This window comes from Rhincodon typus, chromosome 22 (genome assembly GCF_021869965.1).
Source record: "Rhincodon typus isolate 14 chromosome 22, sRhiTyp1.1, whole genome shotgun sequence".
NCBI classification, from domain to species: domain Eukaryota; kingdom Metazoa; phylum Chordata; class Chondrichthyes; order Orectolobiformes; family Rhincodontidae; genus Rhincodon; species Rhincodon typus.
In genome coordinates, this window is record NC_063353.1 from 15,074,487 (window position 1) to 15,087,905 (window position 13,419).

Genomic DNA, 13,419 nt, shown 5'->3' on the forward strand with positions numbered 1-13,419 from the left:
ATGGTATGATGATAAAAGCTCTGCCCATTTCTACTTTGTTTGAAGTATTTGGAAAGAACTCTTGGAAGCATAATTAAATTTGATAAATGTTGCCTTGCTACTTTATGTTTATCTTTTCATATTTAATTCATGAGGGTCTCCTACATGGTTCTTATTTCTGATACAGAGCCTTTTTGCCACGGTGAATGGTCTCCCTGGTTTAATCAAAATACACCAACAATTTCCAAATCAAAAGATGTGGAACTTCTGTTCCCTATAATGGATAAGTTGTGTCCTCACCCTGAAGATGTTGGAGACATTCAGTGTCGATTTGTTGATTACCCTGAGAAGCCAATAAATGAATCAGCAGACGATGTGGTTTGTGAGAATGATCTAGGACTGGTGTGTAAAGTCTCTAAAAGTACTTCACGGAAATTCTGTGATGACTATGAAATTCGAGTTTGTTGCAAATCTCCTGTGAGAACAGTGCCGACAACACTCAGTGGAACTACAAAGTCCAGTGAAGTAACTCCATCGGGTAAGGATGATGTTCTTATATGAGAAGATATTTTTCAATCAATTTGGCTAATTTACACTGATTTCAAGTTATTTTTCACTCAATAAATGAATGATCAATATTAGTTGACAGACAGAAAACAGAGAATGGAAATAAATGTTCATGAGGGTCTCCTATATCGTCCATTTTTCAGTTACAGAGCCAGTCTGCCACGGTAAGTGGTCTCCTTGGTTTAATCAAAATACTCCAACAATTTCCAAACCAAAAGATGTGGAACTTCTGTTCCCTATAAAGAAAGTTCTGTCCTCACCCTGAAGATGTTGGAGACATTCAGTGCCAATATGTTGATTACCCTGAGAATCCACTAAGTGAATCAACAGACAATGTGATTTGTGAAAATGATCTAGGACTGGTGTGTAAAGTCTCTAAAGGTTCTTCACGGAAATTTTGTGATGACTACAAAATTCGCGTTTGCTGTAAATCAAAAATGCTAACAGCACCGATAACACTCAGTGGAACTACAAAGTCCAGTGAAATAACTCCATCTGGTAAATATAATGCTAATATATATGAAGATATTTTTCAATGAATTTGTCTAATTGATACCAGTGTCAAGTTATTTTTCACTCAAACAATGAATGATCAAAATTGGTTGACAGACAGGAAACAGAGAGTGGAAATAAATATTTTCTCCAAGTGGGCAGCAATGACAAGTGGAATACCACAGGGATCAATGTTTCAGCCCAATTATTCATGGTATAAAGTTAAAAAAAAATGTTGTGGGTATATCATCACAAGTTACCTTATTAAGAAATATCACAAATAATCATGTACTGTAACAATGATTTCAACTTTATTGCATGTAGCAACCAAAACAAGACCCGTCAAGTAATCAAGTCAAGCCTTGCAACTCAACTAATCAATTGCCTCATTAATGGTGGAACATAGCTACGATTCCAAGCAACAGTGTCCATCTCTGGAAGTGCCAAGAGTTTGATCCTTGTGTGTGTTGTACTTTAAAGTTCTGCTGTTGAATTGTTCTTATGTTGGATTCTTAACAATTTTCACTCTTTCAAATTTGTGGGTGTCATAATTGACAATTCAATAGATCCTTTCATCTCCAATGTTAATTACACTTCTGGAGACCTCAAGTCTGTATCTTACCTTCTCATCAGAAATAGTTCATTGTTAACATTCACCCTTCACTGTCTGTTTGAAAACACCGCTTTTCCTGCAATTAACCCCTTCACTTCAGGACATTCCATCTGTAGGCAATCTTAATTGCCCTTTTGTTATGAGGCATCAGTTATGAAGCAATGTTGTTACATCTCTCTTCGGAAACAGCTCGTTTATATTGCTTCTTTCCAGGGATGGTTAATTCACATGTTGCTTTTAATTCCTGTATAATAGTTTCTCCTTGTCCATTTCATCTCAAAAAACAATTTATACCATAAAGTGTTATTACTGATTCTTTCAGTCCATGAAGTTATTAAAGTTGTGAGATTTGCATTGCCACAAAGGTAAAATCAACATCATCCTACTGAAGCATTGGACTGCTGTCTCATTAGAGAGAGACAATTGGTGGTGATTTAACCTGAGAATCACCATGCCTCAGATGATGGGAGAGGTAACCTCATCCAGTGCAGGAATTGAACCAACTTTGTTGGCAGTGCTCTGCAACACAATCTGGCTGTTCAGACAGTGAGCTAGCTGATTCATATATGTACAAATTACCTGGATGAGGGAACCAAATGCAGCATTTCCAAGTTTGCTGGTGATACAGTTGTGTGCCGGATTGAGAGTTGTGACAAGGTTGCAAAGAGAGTTCAAAGTGATGTAGACAAGTTAAGTGAGTGGGCAAATACATGGCCATTGCAGTACAGCATGCCTGACTGTGAGGTTATACACTTCGGTGTGAAAGTTGTACAATTCTGTGTGATAAACAGAAAGAAAGAATATGGTTTGTGGTGATACGTTGGGAAGTGTGGATGGACAAAGGGATCTGGATGTCCTTGCACACCAGTCAATGAAAGGAGACAGGCAGGAACAGCAAATAATTAGGGATACAAATGGAATGATGGCCTTCATTGCAAATAGATTTGAGTTGGTGAGTATGGATGTCTTACTGTAGTTACATGGGGCCTTTCTGAGACCATGCCTGGAGTATTCTGTGTAGTTTTAGTTTCCCTACATAGGAGAGGATATAGTTCGCATAAAGGACATGCGTCATGGGTTTTTCAAGACTGGTACCGGTGATGGCAGGTCTGTCCTAGGAGGATAGATTTATTTTCCTGTGCATTTATTCACTAGAGTTTGGAAGGATGTGAGGGGATCTGATTACCATATAAAATACTAACAAGTGCAGTGTTAGTCTCCCTACCTATGAGATAGGATGCCTGGGTTTCAAGTCCCACCTATTCCAGAAGTGTGTAGAAACATCTCAGAACAGGACTAGACAGGCTAGCTACGGGGATTCTGTCTTTCCAACTGGGGAGTCTGGAACCGGGAGAATGCACAATCTCAGGATATGGTGTAGACTATTTACCACAGTTAAGGAAAGATTTCTTGCCTCAAAGGATAGTGAACCCATGGAATTCTCTATCACAGAAGGCCGTGGTAGCCTATTGACTGAATGCATTCAAGAAAGTGACAAATGATTTTTTTAAATTTTAAAGGCATCAAGGGGAATGGAAAGAAATTAAAAATATGGCATTGAGATCATGGACCAGCCATGATCATATTAAATGGCAGAGCAGATATGAAGGGCTGAATAGCCTACTTCTGCTCCTCGTTTCTTTGTTTCTACATTCTTGTGTTTCTTTGTTCAATATATTGGAAAGTTTTAGGTGAAGTAGCAGATTGAGGCAAAATTTGGAATTGAATACAGACTGGTTGGATGCCATATGTGGAAAGTGCTGTTTTAAGGAGGGGTACCTTCATATACCTCCTGGTGATTGAGTTTCAACTGGTTTTCATGGCCGGTCTAAACTCCCTTGCCTCTGGGCTGTGAATGATCAGTGAAAATGAAGAAATATGAAGAAAATATTGGTTTCCACAACCAAAAATAGATCAATGGCAGCTGTACAGATATTCTAAATTAACTGCATGCACACAATACTGTACTGATCTGTGTTCTGTCACAGTCATAGAGTCATTGAGTCATACAGCACAAAAACAGACCCTTCAGTTGAACTCATCCGTGCCAACTAGATATCCCAAACTGACCTAGTCCCATTTGCCAAAATTTGGCCCATATCCGTCTAAAGCTTTCCTATTCATTTACCCATCCAGATGCCTTTTAAATGTTTATATTGTACGTGGCTCCTCCACCACTTCTGGCAGCTCATTCCAAACAGGCACCGCCCTCTGCATGAAAATGTTGCCCCTGAGGTCCCTTTTAAATCTTGTCCCTCACACCTTAAACCTATGTCCTCTAGTTTTAGACTCCCCTACCCTGGTAGAAAGAACTTGGCTATTCATCTTATCCATGCCCCGGATGATCTTATAAATCTCTATAAGGTCACCCCTCAGCCTCTGACGCTCCAAAGAAAAAGGCCGTAGCCTACTCATTATCTGCCTATAACTCAAACTCTCCAATCCCAGCAACATCCTTGTAAATCTTTTCTGAACTCTCTCAAGTTGAACGACATCTTTCCTATAGCAGGAAGACCAAAATTGAATGCAGTGTTCGAAAAGTGGCTTATCTGATGTCCTGTCCAGCCACAACAAGACGTCCCTTCTGCTGTGCTCAATATCCTAGTTCTGAAAAAGGGTTACTGAACCTGAAACGTTAACTCTTATTTCTCTCCACAAATGCTGTCAGACCTGCTGAGCTTTTCCAGCAATTTCTGTTTTTGTTTCTAATTTCCAGCATCTGCAGTTCTTTCAGTTTTTATCCTATAGTCAATGCACTGACCAATGAAGGCAAGCGTGCCAAACACCACCTTCACCACCATGTCTACCTGCGACTTCACTTTCAAGGAGCTATGAACCTGCACTCTTAGGTCTCCTTGTTTGGCAAGGTGCCACCATTAATTGTAGAAATCCTGCCCCGGTTTGCCTTACCAAAATGCACCACCTCTCATTTATCTAAATCAAACTCCACCTGCCACTCCTCAGCCCATTCACCCGTCTGATCAAGGTCCTGTTGTACCCCGAGATAACTTTCTTCATTGTCCAATATGCCTCCAATTTTGGTGTCATCTGCAAACTTACTAACCATACCTCCTGTATTCACGTCCAAATCATTTATAAAAATGATGAAAGGCAGTGGACCCAGCACCGATCCTTGCAGCACACGGCTGGTCAAGGCCTCTAGTCTGAAAAACAACTCTTCAAACCACCCTCTGCCTTTGACCTTCAAGTCAATTTTGTATCCAGTTGGCTAGCTCCCCCTCAATTCCATGTGATCTAATCTTGTTAACCAGTCTACCATGTGGAACCTTGTTGAACGCCTTGCTGAAGTCCGGATAGACAATGTCTGCTGCTCTGTCTTCATCAATCTTCTTTGTCACCTCTTCAAAAACTCATTCAAGTTAGTGTGACATGATTTCCCGTACACAAAGTTATGTTGTCTATTCCTAATCAGTCCTTGCCTTTCCAAATGTATGTAAACCGAGTCCTGTAGAATCCGCTCCAATGACTTGCCCGCTACTGATGTCAGCCTCACTGGCCTAAAGTTCCTTGGCTTTTCCTTACAACCTTGCTTCAGTAAGTGCAGCATAATGATATGGCAATATGGTGCATCCATGTGCTGAGCAATCTCAGGTACTATAGAGCACAGAAGATAACGGTATACAGGAAATGTGATGCATTATATTACTGTGCTATGTTGGTGTTCCCACATGAAACTGGCACAAACCTTTTCAAGTCTGGTTGTTACCAATCAATTGTTTTTGCATTTGCAATCAAGGAATTGGTAAGTACATGAATTGGAGCAACAATTCAGACAAAGATAATTGATAGTCAAACATGACCAGATTGATTAAGGACTTGAATTACTTTTGGAATCTAATAGTCCTGCGTGGTAAAATATTGAAAGGTTAGGTACTTGGAGCAGGGATGTGATATTCTGCTCAAGTAGAAAATGTTGATTTTTTTTCTGCTTTGAGAGTTTTAACTGCTACATTTTTCACTATGTCTGGTTATTGTCAGGGCCTCCTGAACTTTTACACCTGAACTGTCTTTTGTGGTGTTCAGTAGGGAACACTGGTGTTAATTCTTGTCTGCCTTGCAAGGACAGTACACCTGCAATCACTTGACCCAAACATGTCAATATAGAAATGTCAAATGCATTAGCTACCAAAGAAAAGCCATGTTGCAACTTCTTGCTGAGTGAAGGCCAAAGCTTGAAAGTAAACATGGTAATGGAAAACAGGGATGACAAGAAGGTGGAGTTCGCAACCTTGAAATGATTCCAGAGAGCCAAAGCGAAGGTCACTTAGTGCAAAAGTACATCAACACGAGCATTGATATGGATGTATTATGAGTCGAAATATGTGTGGGAGCAAAACCATTGATGTACCTCTAACCGAGAACTCAGTGCAGTTGAAAATCTTCACTTATATAGTGTAAGAAAATAGAAATATTGAGAAATGAATAAAAATATAATTTAAAAATATCAGAGTGAGCATTCCAGCCTGCAGTGAATTAATAGTTTCTTTGCTTTTCCATGCTAATTAGAGTTAACATCAACAAGCAGCAACAAGAAGATCAAGCACTTCATAAATCACCATTGGTGGTGTGTATTGTTCATCTCCTTATCAGAGTATGAAAATTTTTTTTTCAGAACCTGCATTAAAACTCCATAATTTTCCTCTGCTATTTAGCACGTGCACTAGCTACAGTGGTAGATACACCTGTTTCTCCTGGACCATCTCTATTGGTAAATAAAGTGCACTTCACATCAATGTATGTAGTCAACAGAGTGCAACTTCAGAATTCTGTACTATTGATCATGTTCTTTGCTGTAAATTGTTAAGTCTAGGCAGAGAGATGCCCATGACTAGTAGTCCAGTTACTCAGAGTAGGGGTGAGTAATAGTTTTCTCTTTGTCAAGAGCAATTTGCTGTGGAAATTAGAGCAAGTAAAGTGAGTTGTTGTTAATGGAGAATGAAGTTGTCATATACATCGATCCATCCTTGTGGAAATAAATAAGGTATCAACTCGGGAGAAGATCTCCATTTCTGTTTGTGAACATCTTATTTGTTGACTGTGCATATTACATCATGGGTCCTGACGTTGTTTTCTGACGGGAAATAATTGATATGATAGAATGACAGCTAAAAGCAAACACTTGATGTCTTCCACCAAGACAGTCTCTGTGCTCTATAGTATAAACCGTTCACACAGAATTTTGGCTTTACTTCATCTCATGTCTTCTTGAAGTATGTTTGGTTTAAAGCTAAAAGGTCAATACATTACAGAGTTGTTGGAATATTGACTTTTGGCTGGCCTTCTACATTCCAAGCCCAATCATGGATAACTTAAAGATAAGATTTGTGCTGTTTTTTAAGCTTGATGAATTTGAAGGATATGGTCTGATGTGTCACTGTTGTCAGATTTTGGATAGGAATGACAACAGTTTTAACATGTAGGATGATTCACCCTTTTTGATTCTGCCCTTCTCGACATTGAGGGGTTTGTTTCTCTTTATGTATCAGCATTTTTTTTTTACACAATTCACTCCGTCGTTCTGCTGAAACTTACAATTTGCATTTTGTCTGAACATGGTGCAATAATAAATGTTCTGCCCATTTCTACTTTGCTTGAAACATTAGGGAAGAAATCTTTGAAGCCCTATTAAATTATGTAAAAGTTGCAATGTTACTTTAGTTTTACATTTTCATGTTTGCTACAGGAAGGTCTCATATATCATCCATTTTTCAGTTACAGAGCCAATCTGCCATGGTGTATGGTCTCCCTGGTTTAATCAAAATACACCAACAATTTCCAAACCAAAAGATGTGGAACTTTTGTCCTATATAAAAGATAAGTTGTGTCCTCACCCTGAAGATGTTGGTGACATTCAGTGTCAATATGTTGATTACCCTGAGAAGCCACTAAGTGAATCAGCAGACATAGTGTTTTGTGAAAAGGATCTAGGACTGGTGTGTAAAGTCTCTAAAAGTTCTCCACGGAAAGTTTGTGATGACTACAAAATTCGTGTTTGCTGCAAATCACGTATGATAGCAATGCCAACAACACTCGGTGAAACTACAAAATCCACTGAAACATTCACAACCAGTAAGGATGATGTTTATCTATGAGAAAATCCTTTTTGATCACTAATGGACCCTAGTGTCAGGTTATTTTTCATTCAAACCATGAATGATCACTATTGGTTGGCAAATGGGAAAGAGAGGACGGAAGTAAATATTTTTTCCAAGTGGCAAGCTGAGACTGGTGGGATACCACAAGAGTCAGTGTTTCAACCCAAGTATTCATAATATAAGATCAAAAAAAAGGTAAGTCAACATAGACCAACCCGACCATTGGGCTGCTGTCTCATTGGAGTATAACCTGAGTAGTATAACCTGCAGATTACCATTTCACAGCCAGGGGAGAGGTAATTTTAGCCAGTGCAGAAATTGAACCCACGCTGTTGGCTGTGCTTTGCGTTTCAACCCCACCATTCAGGCAGCTGAACTAACTGATTCATGATGTGTATAAATTACCTGGATGAGGGAACCAAATACAGCATTTCCACATTTGCTGATGACACAATACTGGTTGGGATTGTGCGCTGCAAGAGGTTGCAAGGAGATTTCAAAGTAATGTAGACAAATTGAATGAATGAGCAAACCAATAGTGGATGCAGTATAACATGCCTGACTGTGAGGTTATACACTTTGATGTGGAAGTCATACGCATCGGTGTGAAAAACAGGAAGGAAGAATATTGTTTTAAATGGTGATACTTTGGGAAATGTGGGTGTACAAAGGGATCTGGATATTCTTGTACACCAGTCAATGAAAATAGACAGGCAGGGGCTACAACCAATTAGGAAGACTAATGCTATGTTAGCCTTCATTGCCAATGAATTTGAGTTCAGAAGCATTGATGTCTCACTACAGTTGTATGGGGCCTTGGTCAGACCACACCTGGGGTATTGCATGTAGTTTTAGTTTCCCTATGTAAGAGAGGATATAGTTGGCATAGGAGTGCGTGTTTCATGGCCTGTCTGAGGCTGATACCAGTGATGGCAGGCCTGTCCTAGGAGGAACGATTTGTTTACCTCTGAACAAATTCATTAGAATGTGCTCACAGACTTTTGAGATCTTTAATAAGCACATAATGTATCATTTGAATAAGTAATTAATGAATGCAGTGGTCACCATGAAGAGGAATTCTTGATTCAAGTTGCTGGTAAATTCAAGTTAGATTGTGAGTAGTTGGAGATTAACCAAATCCCTGGGGCTGTGAGGCAGCTAACCACTGAGCCACTATGCCACCCTTCAAAGTCTGTGAGCGCATTTTGAAATTGCTTGGCCAGATGTATCAATTGATGTGAATAGGTGAAACATACCCAGATCGATCTTTCCAAACAGCTGAGAATTAATAGTTTCTTTTATTTTCTTTTCTGTGCTTACTAGGGATAACATCAACAGTAGCAACAGGAAGATCAAGCACTTTACAGATCACCATCAGTGGTGAGTCTTGTTCGTCTCTTTATCAGAGTATGAAAGAGATTTTTTTGCAAAACCTGCATTAACACTCCATCATGTTACTCTGCTATTTGGTGTGTGGTCCAGCTACAGTCACAGGTATACCAGTTTATCTTGTAACAATCAGGACTGCTAAATAAAGCTCACTTCACCTTAATGAATGTAGTCAATGGTATGCAATGTCAGAATTCTATTGTATTGGTGATGTTCTCTTCTGTATATGGGTGGTTGTAGGCACAGAGGTACACATGACTAGTAGTCCTGTTACTCACGTTAGTCAAGAGCAATTTATTGTAGAAACGAGGGGCAGTGTTGTGATTTCTTGTTAGTGGAGAATGAAGTATTCCTGTACATCCTTCCATCCGTGTAGAAGTGTATATGTTGTTAGCTCTGGGGATTTTCCCTATTTCTATTTGTGATTCGATTTGATTTAATTTGATTTATTGTCACGTGTACCAAAGTACAGTGAAAAGTTTTGTTTGTGAGCTGGACAGGCAGATCATGGTAAGCAAGGACGTACTATCACAAGGTGAAAAAATACTTGGACAGAGTGAGGCATACAGGTTACACCGCACAGGACATGCGGGAGGCAAGATCAACATGAACAAGATCAGCATTATTTGAAGTTAGCAAGTCCCTTCATACGTGTAATAACAGCAGGGCAGAAGCTGTTCTTGAATCTACTGTTGCATGTGTTCAAGCTTCTGTACCTTCTGCCTGATGGGAGAGGTTGTAGGAAAGCATTACTGGGGTTGGTTGGGCCTTTGATGATGTTGGCAGCCTTTCTGTGGCAACGAGAAGTCTAAATGGAGCCTATGGATGGAAAGTTGGCTTGAGTGGTGGCCTAGGCTGTGCACACAACCTTCTTAGTTTCTTGCAGTCCTGGGAAGAGCAGTTTCCATACCAGGCCATTATGCACCCGGACTATATGCATTCTATGGTGCATCTATAAAAGTTGGTGAGGGCTCTTTCAGACATGGCAAATTTCCTGAGCCACCTGAGGCAGAAGAGACGTTGTTGTACTTGCTTGACTGTCGCATCTACATGGGAAGTCTAAGACAGGTTATCACCAATCTTAGGTACTTGATGCTTTCAACCCTCTCAACCTCTGCTCTGTTACTGTATAGTGTTCTGCTACTTCCTTTCTGAAGTCAATGGTCAGTTCTTTTGTTTTGCTGACATTGAGAAAGAGAATGTTATCATTGCACCACATCACTAAATCCTCTAACCCCCTTTTGTATTCTGGCTCATTGTTGTTTGATATTCATCCTACCACAGTGAGCATCTTACATGTTGAGTGTGTATCTTTCATCCTGGGTCTTGACATTGTTTTCTGATGGGAGAGAAATGGAATGACAGAAAGACAGGTAAAAGTGAATGTCATCCTTCAAGACATTCTCTGTGCCCAATGGTATAGACTGTATACAGAGAACCCTGGCATTACCTCATCTCATGGCTTCTTGAAATATATTTAGCTTGAAAGTGAAAAGTCTACACTTGGCAGAGCTATTGTAAGCTCTTGTATTGTACAGGTGTATTAGTTTCTCCTGCAACCATTCATACTGATCAGTAAAGCTCACTTAAAATGCAGTAGAACGACAGAATGACAGATAAATATAAATTTTTATTGTCAACCTTCAAGATATTCTCTATGCCCTGTAATATAGACTGTGCATACTGAATATTGGTTGTGTTGTTTGGTTACAAACTGAAAGGCCAATAGGTTGCAGAGCTCAAATGAATTTTTGCTGATGGAGAATGAAGTAGCCCTAGACATCAGTCCAGCCATGTGGAAATGTACAAGTTATGAGCTCCACATATGTTCCTCATCACTGATTATAAGCATCTGATTTGTTGACTGTGTATGTTTCATGCTGTGTCCAGACATTGCTTCCTGATAGGAAATGGGTGAAATAATAGAATGGCAGAGTAAAGCGAATGCTTGATGTCATCCTTCAAGACATTCTTGGTGTCCTATCATATAAACATTGCACACAGAATATTGGCTTTATTTTGCCTCACGTCTTGTTGAAGTATATTTGGTTTGATAATGAAAAGCCAATGCTTTGCAGAGCCACTGAAAAATTAAATTTTTCCAGACATTCCATGTCACAAGCCCAATTATGGTTAGCTATCAGATAAGATCCATGCTGTTGTTTAAGCTTCATGAATTTCAGGGGTACAGGCTAATGTTTCACTGTTGCCAGATTTTGATTTGAAATGGCAACAGTTTTGACATGTATGATGATCAACTTTTTTGATTCTTCCCTTTTAGACATCGATGAGTTTGTTACTTCTTATGCATCAGCATTAATTTTGCTTTTTCTTTATGTAATTCACGCTGTCATTCTGCTGAAACTTTCTATCTGCATTTTGTCAGAACATGGTGCGATGATAAAAGTTCTGCCCATTTCTGCTTTGATTGAATGATTTCAGAAGGGCTCTTTGAAGCACAACTAAATTCTGTAAATATTGCATTGCTACGTTTATGTTAAATATTTTCATAGTTAGTATATAAGGTTCTCATATATAGTCCTTTTTCACTGTTACAGAGCCAGTCTGCCATGGTGAATGGTCTTCTTGGTTTAATCAACACACTCCAACAATTTCCAAACCAAAAGATGTGGAACTTTTATTTCTTATAAAGGATAAGTTGTGTCCTCACCCTGAAGCTGTTGGAGTTGTTCAGTGTCAATATGTTGATTACCCTGAGAAGCCACTGAGTGAATCAGTAGACAATGTGATTTGTGAAAATGATCTAGGACTGGTGTGTAAAGTGTCTGAAGGATCTTCACGGATGTTTTGTGATGACTACAAAATTCGTGTTTGCTGCAAGTCACTTATGATGCCAATGCCAACAACAATCAGTGAAACATCCACATCAGGTAAGGATGATGTTTATATATGAGAAGATCTTTTTTGATCAACTTGTCTAATTGACAACGGTGTCATGTTGTTTTTCCCACAAACGATGAATGATCACTATTGGTTGACAGACATGGAACAGAGAGTGGAAATAAATGTCTTTTTCCAAATGGCTGGCAGTGACTGGTGTGATAACCAGTCTAACAATTCATGTTATAATGTTAAAGTACAGAATTGCACGGTTTTGATTGTGTTCTGCACAGAACCAAGCACAGAAATACATATAACTAGTAGTCCTGTTACTTGGATGAAAGGTGAGTAAATGTTACCTTTACTCACATCTTATTTATGTATATGTGGTTACTGATAGAAGGTAAATTGAGTTGTGAGCCAGGTTTTCAGCTGAATTTGTCAAATCATCACTGCGAGTATCACAATGGATATAAATACTCGGATCAAAGGAGAGCTGCTCACGTGGGCCATTCTGAAAGAAAAGATTCTGTTATGGTGATTGTTGACAAAGAATTTATTCATTATGGATTTTACTGTTGAAAGATGAAAGTTTAGATATTTTGTAAGCAGAATCCACAATGTTAGTCAACATTGAGAAATTTATGTTTGGAGTAGGTTGAATATCAGCCTTTAATTTTTAATCAGTTCTGCAGTTAGCTGCAAAGTTAAGTTTGTAATTGATAGAAGCAGCTTGGTACGTTCAAAAAAGACTTGTTGAAATGTTTGCTGTCAAGATTTCAATAATTTTATGCCAACTGACAATCCAACATGAACCTGCAACCAACTAGAGCCAAAAATTCCTCTTCATGTTGACATTGCATTCACTACACAATTATTCAAGTGATACATTAATGTGCATATTGAAGATCTTCTTTAAATGTTTGTTAGCCAATTTTGAAATTGCTTGAAGATGAAGACACATATGAATAGATGTGAAACATACCACAATGAACATTCCAGCCTGCTGAGAATAGATGGATTAATTTATTTTCTTATCAATGCTAACTAGGGTTAACATTAACCACAGCATCAACAGGAAAATCAAGCACTTCACAAGTCACCATCAGTGGTGAGTATTATTCATCCACTTATCAGAGCATGGAAAAATATCTTTGCAAAACCTACATTAAAAGTTAATAATTTTCCTCTGCTGTTTAGCACAGTCACCAACTACAGTGACAGGTACAACGGTTTCTCCTGCAACCATCCGCACTGGTAAGTCAAGCTTGTAAAGCTCGATCCACCTTAATGCATGTAGTCAATGGAGTGCAATGTCAGAATTTGAAAAGATTGATTGTGTTCTCTGGTGTATAGGGCCAGGTCCGAGCTCAGGGACACCCATGACTAGTAGCCGTGTTACTCGGATTGAAGGTGAGTTAT

At 39.0% G+C, this 13,419-nt stretch overlaps 1 protein-coding gene across 1 annotated transcript in view; it reads left to right on the top strand.

The window, feature by feature from the left end:
* The window catches only part of LOC125485813 (mucin-2-like), an 82,935-nt gene that overhangs the window by 43,900 nt on the left and 25,616 nt on the right, over positions 1 to 13,419 (top strand). The window contains exons 25-32 of the mRNA XM_048610574.1: positions 167 to 517; positions 1,974 to 2,016; positions 7,356 to 7,741; positions 9,091 to 9,147; positions 11,715 to 12,047; positions 13,049 to 13,108; positions 13,198 to 13,254; positions 13,354 to 13,410. Of these exons, the coding sequence (XP_048466531.1) occupies positions 167 to 517; positions 1,974 to 2,016; positions 7,356 to 7,741; positions 9,091 to 9,147; positions 11,715 to 12,047; positions 13,049 to 13,108; positions 13,198 to 13,254; positions 13,354 to 13,410 (1,344 nt within the window). The remainder of the gene's footprint in view (positions 1 to 166; positions 518 to 1,973; positions 2,017 to 7,355; positions 7,742 to 9,090; positions 9,148 to 11,714; positions 12,048 to 13,048; positions 13,109 to 13,197; positions 13,255 to 13,353; positions 13,411 to 13,419) is intronic.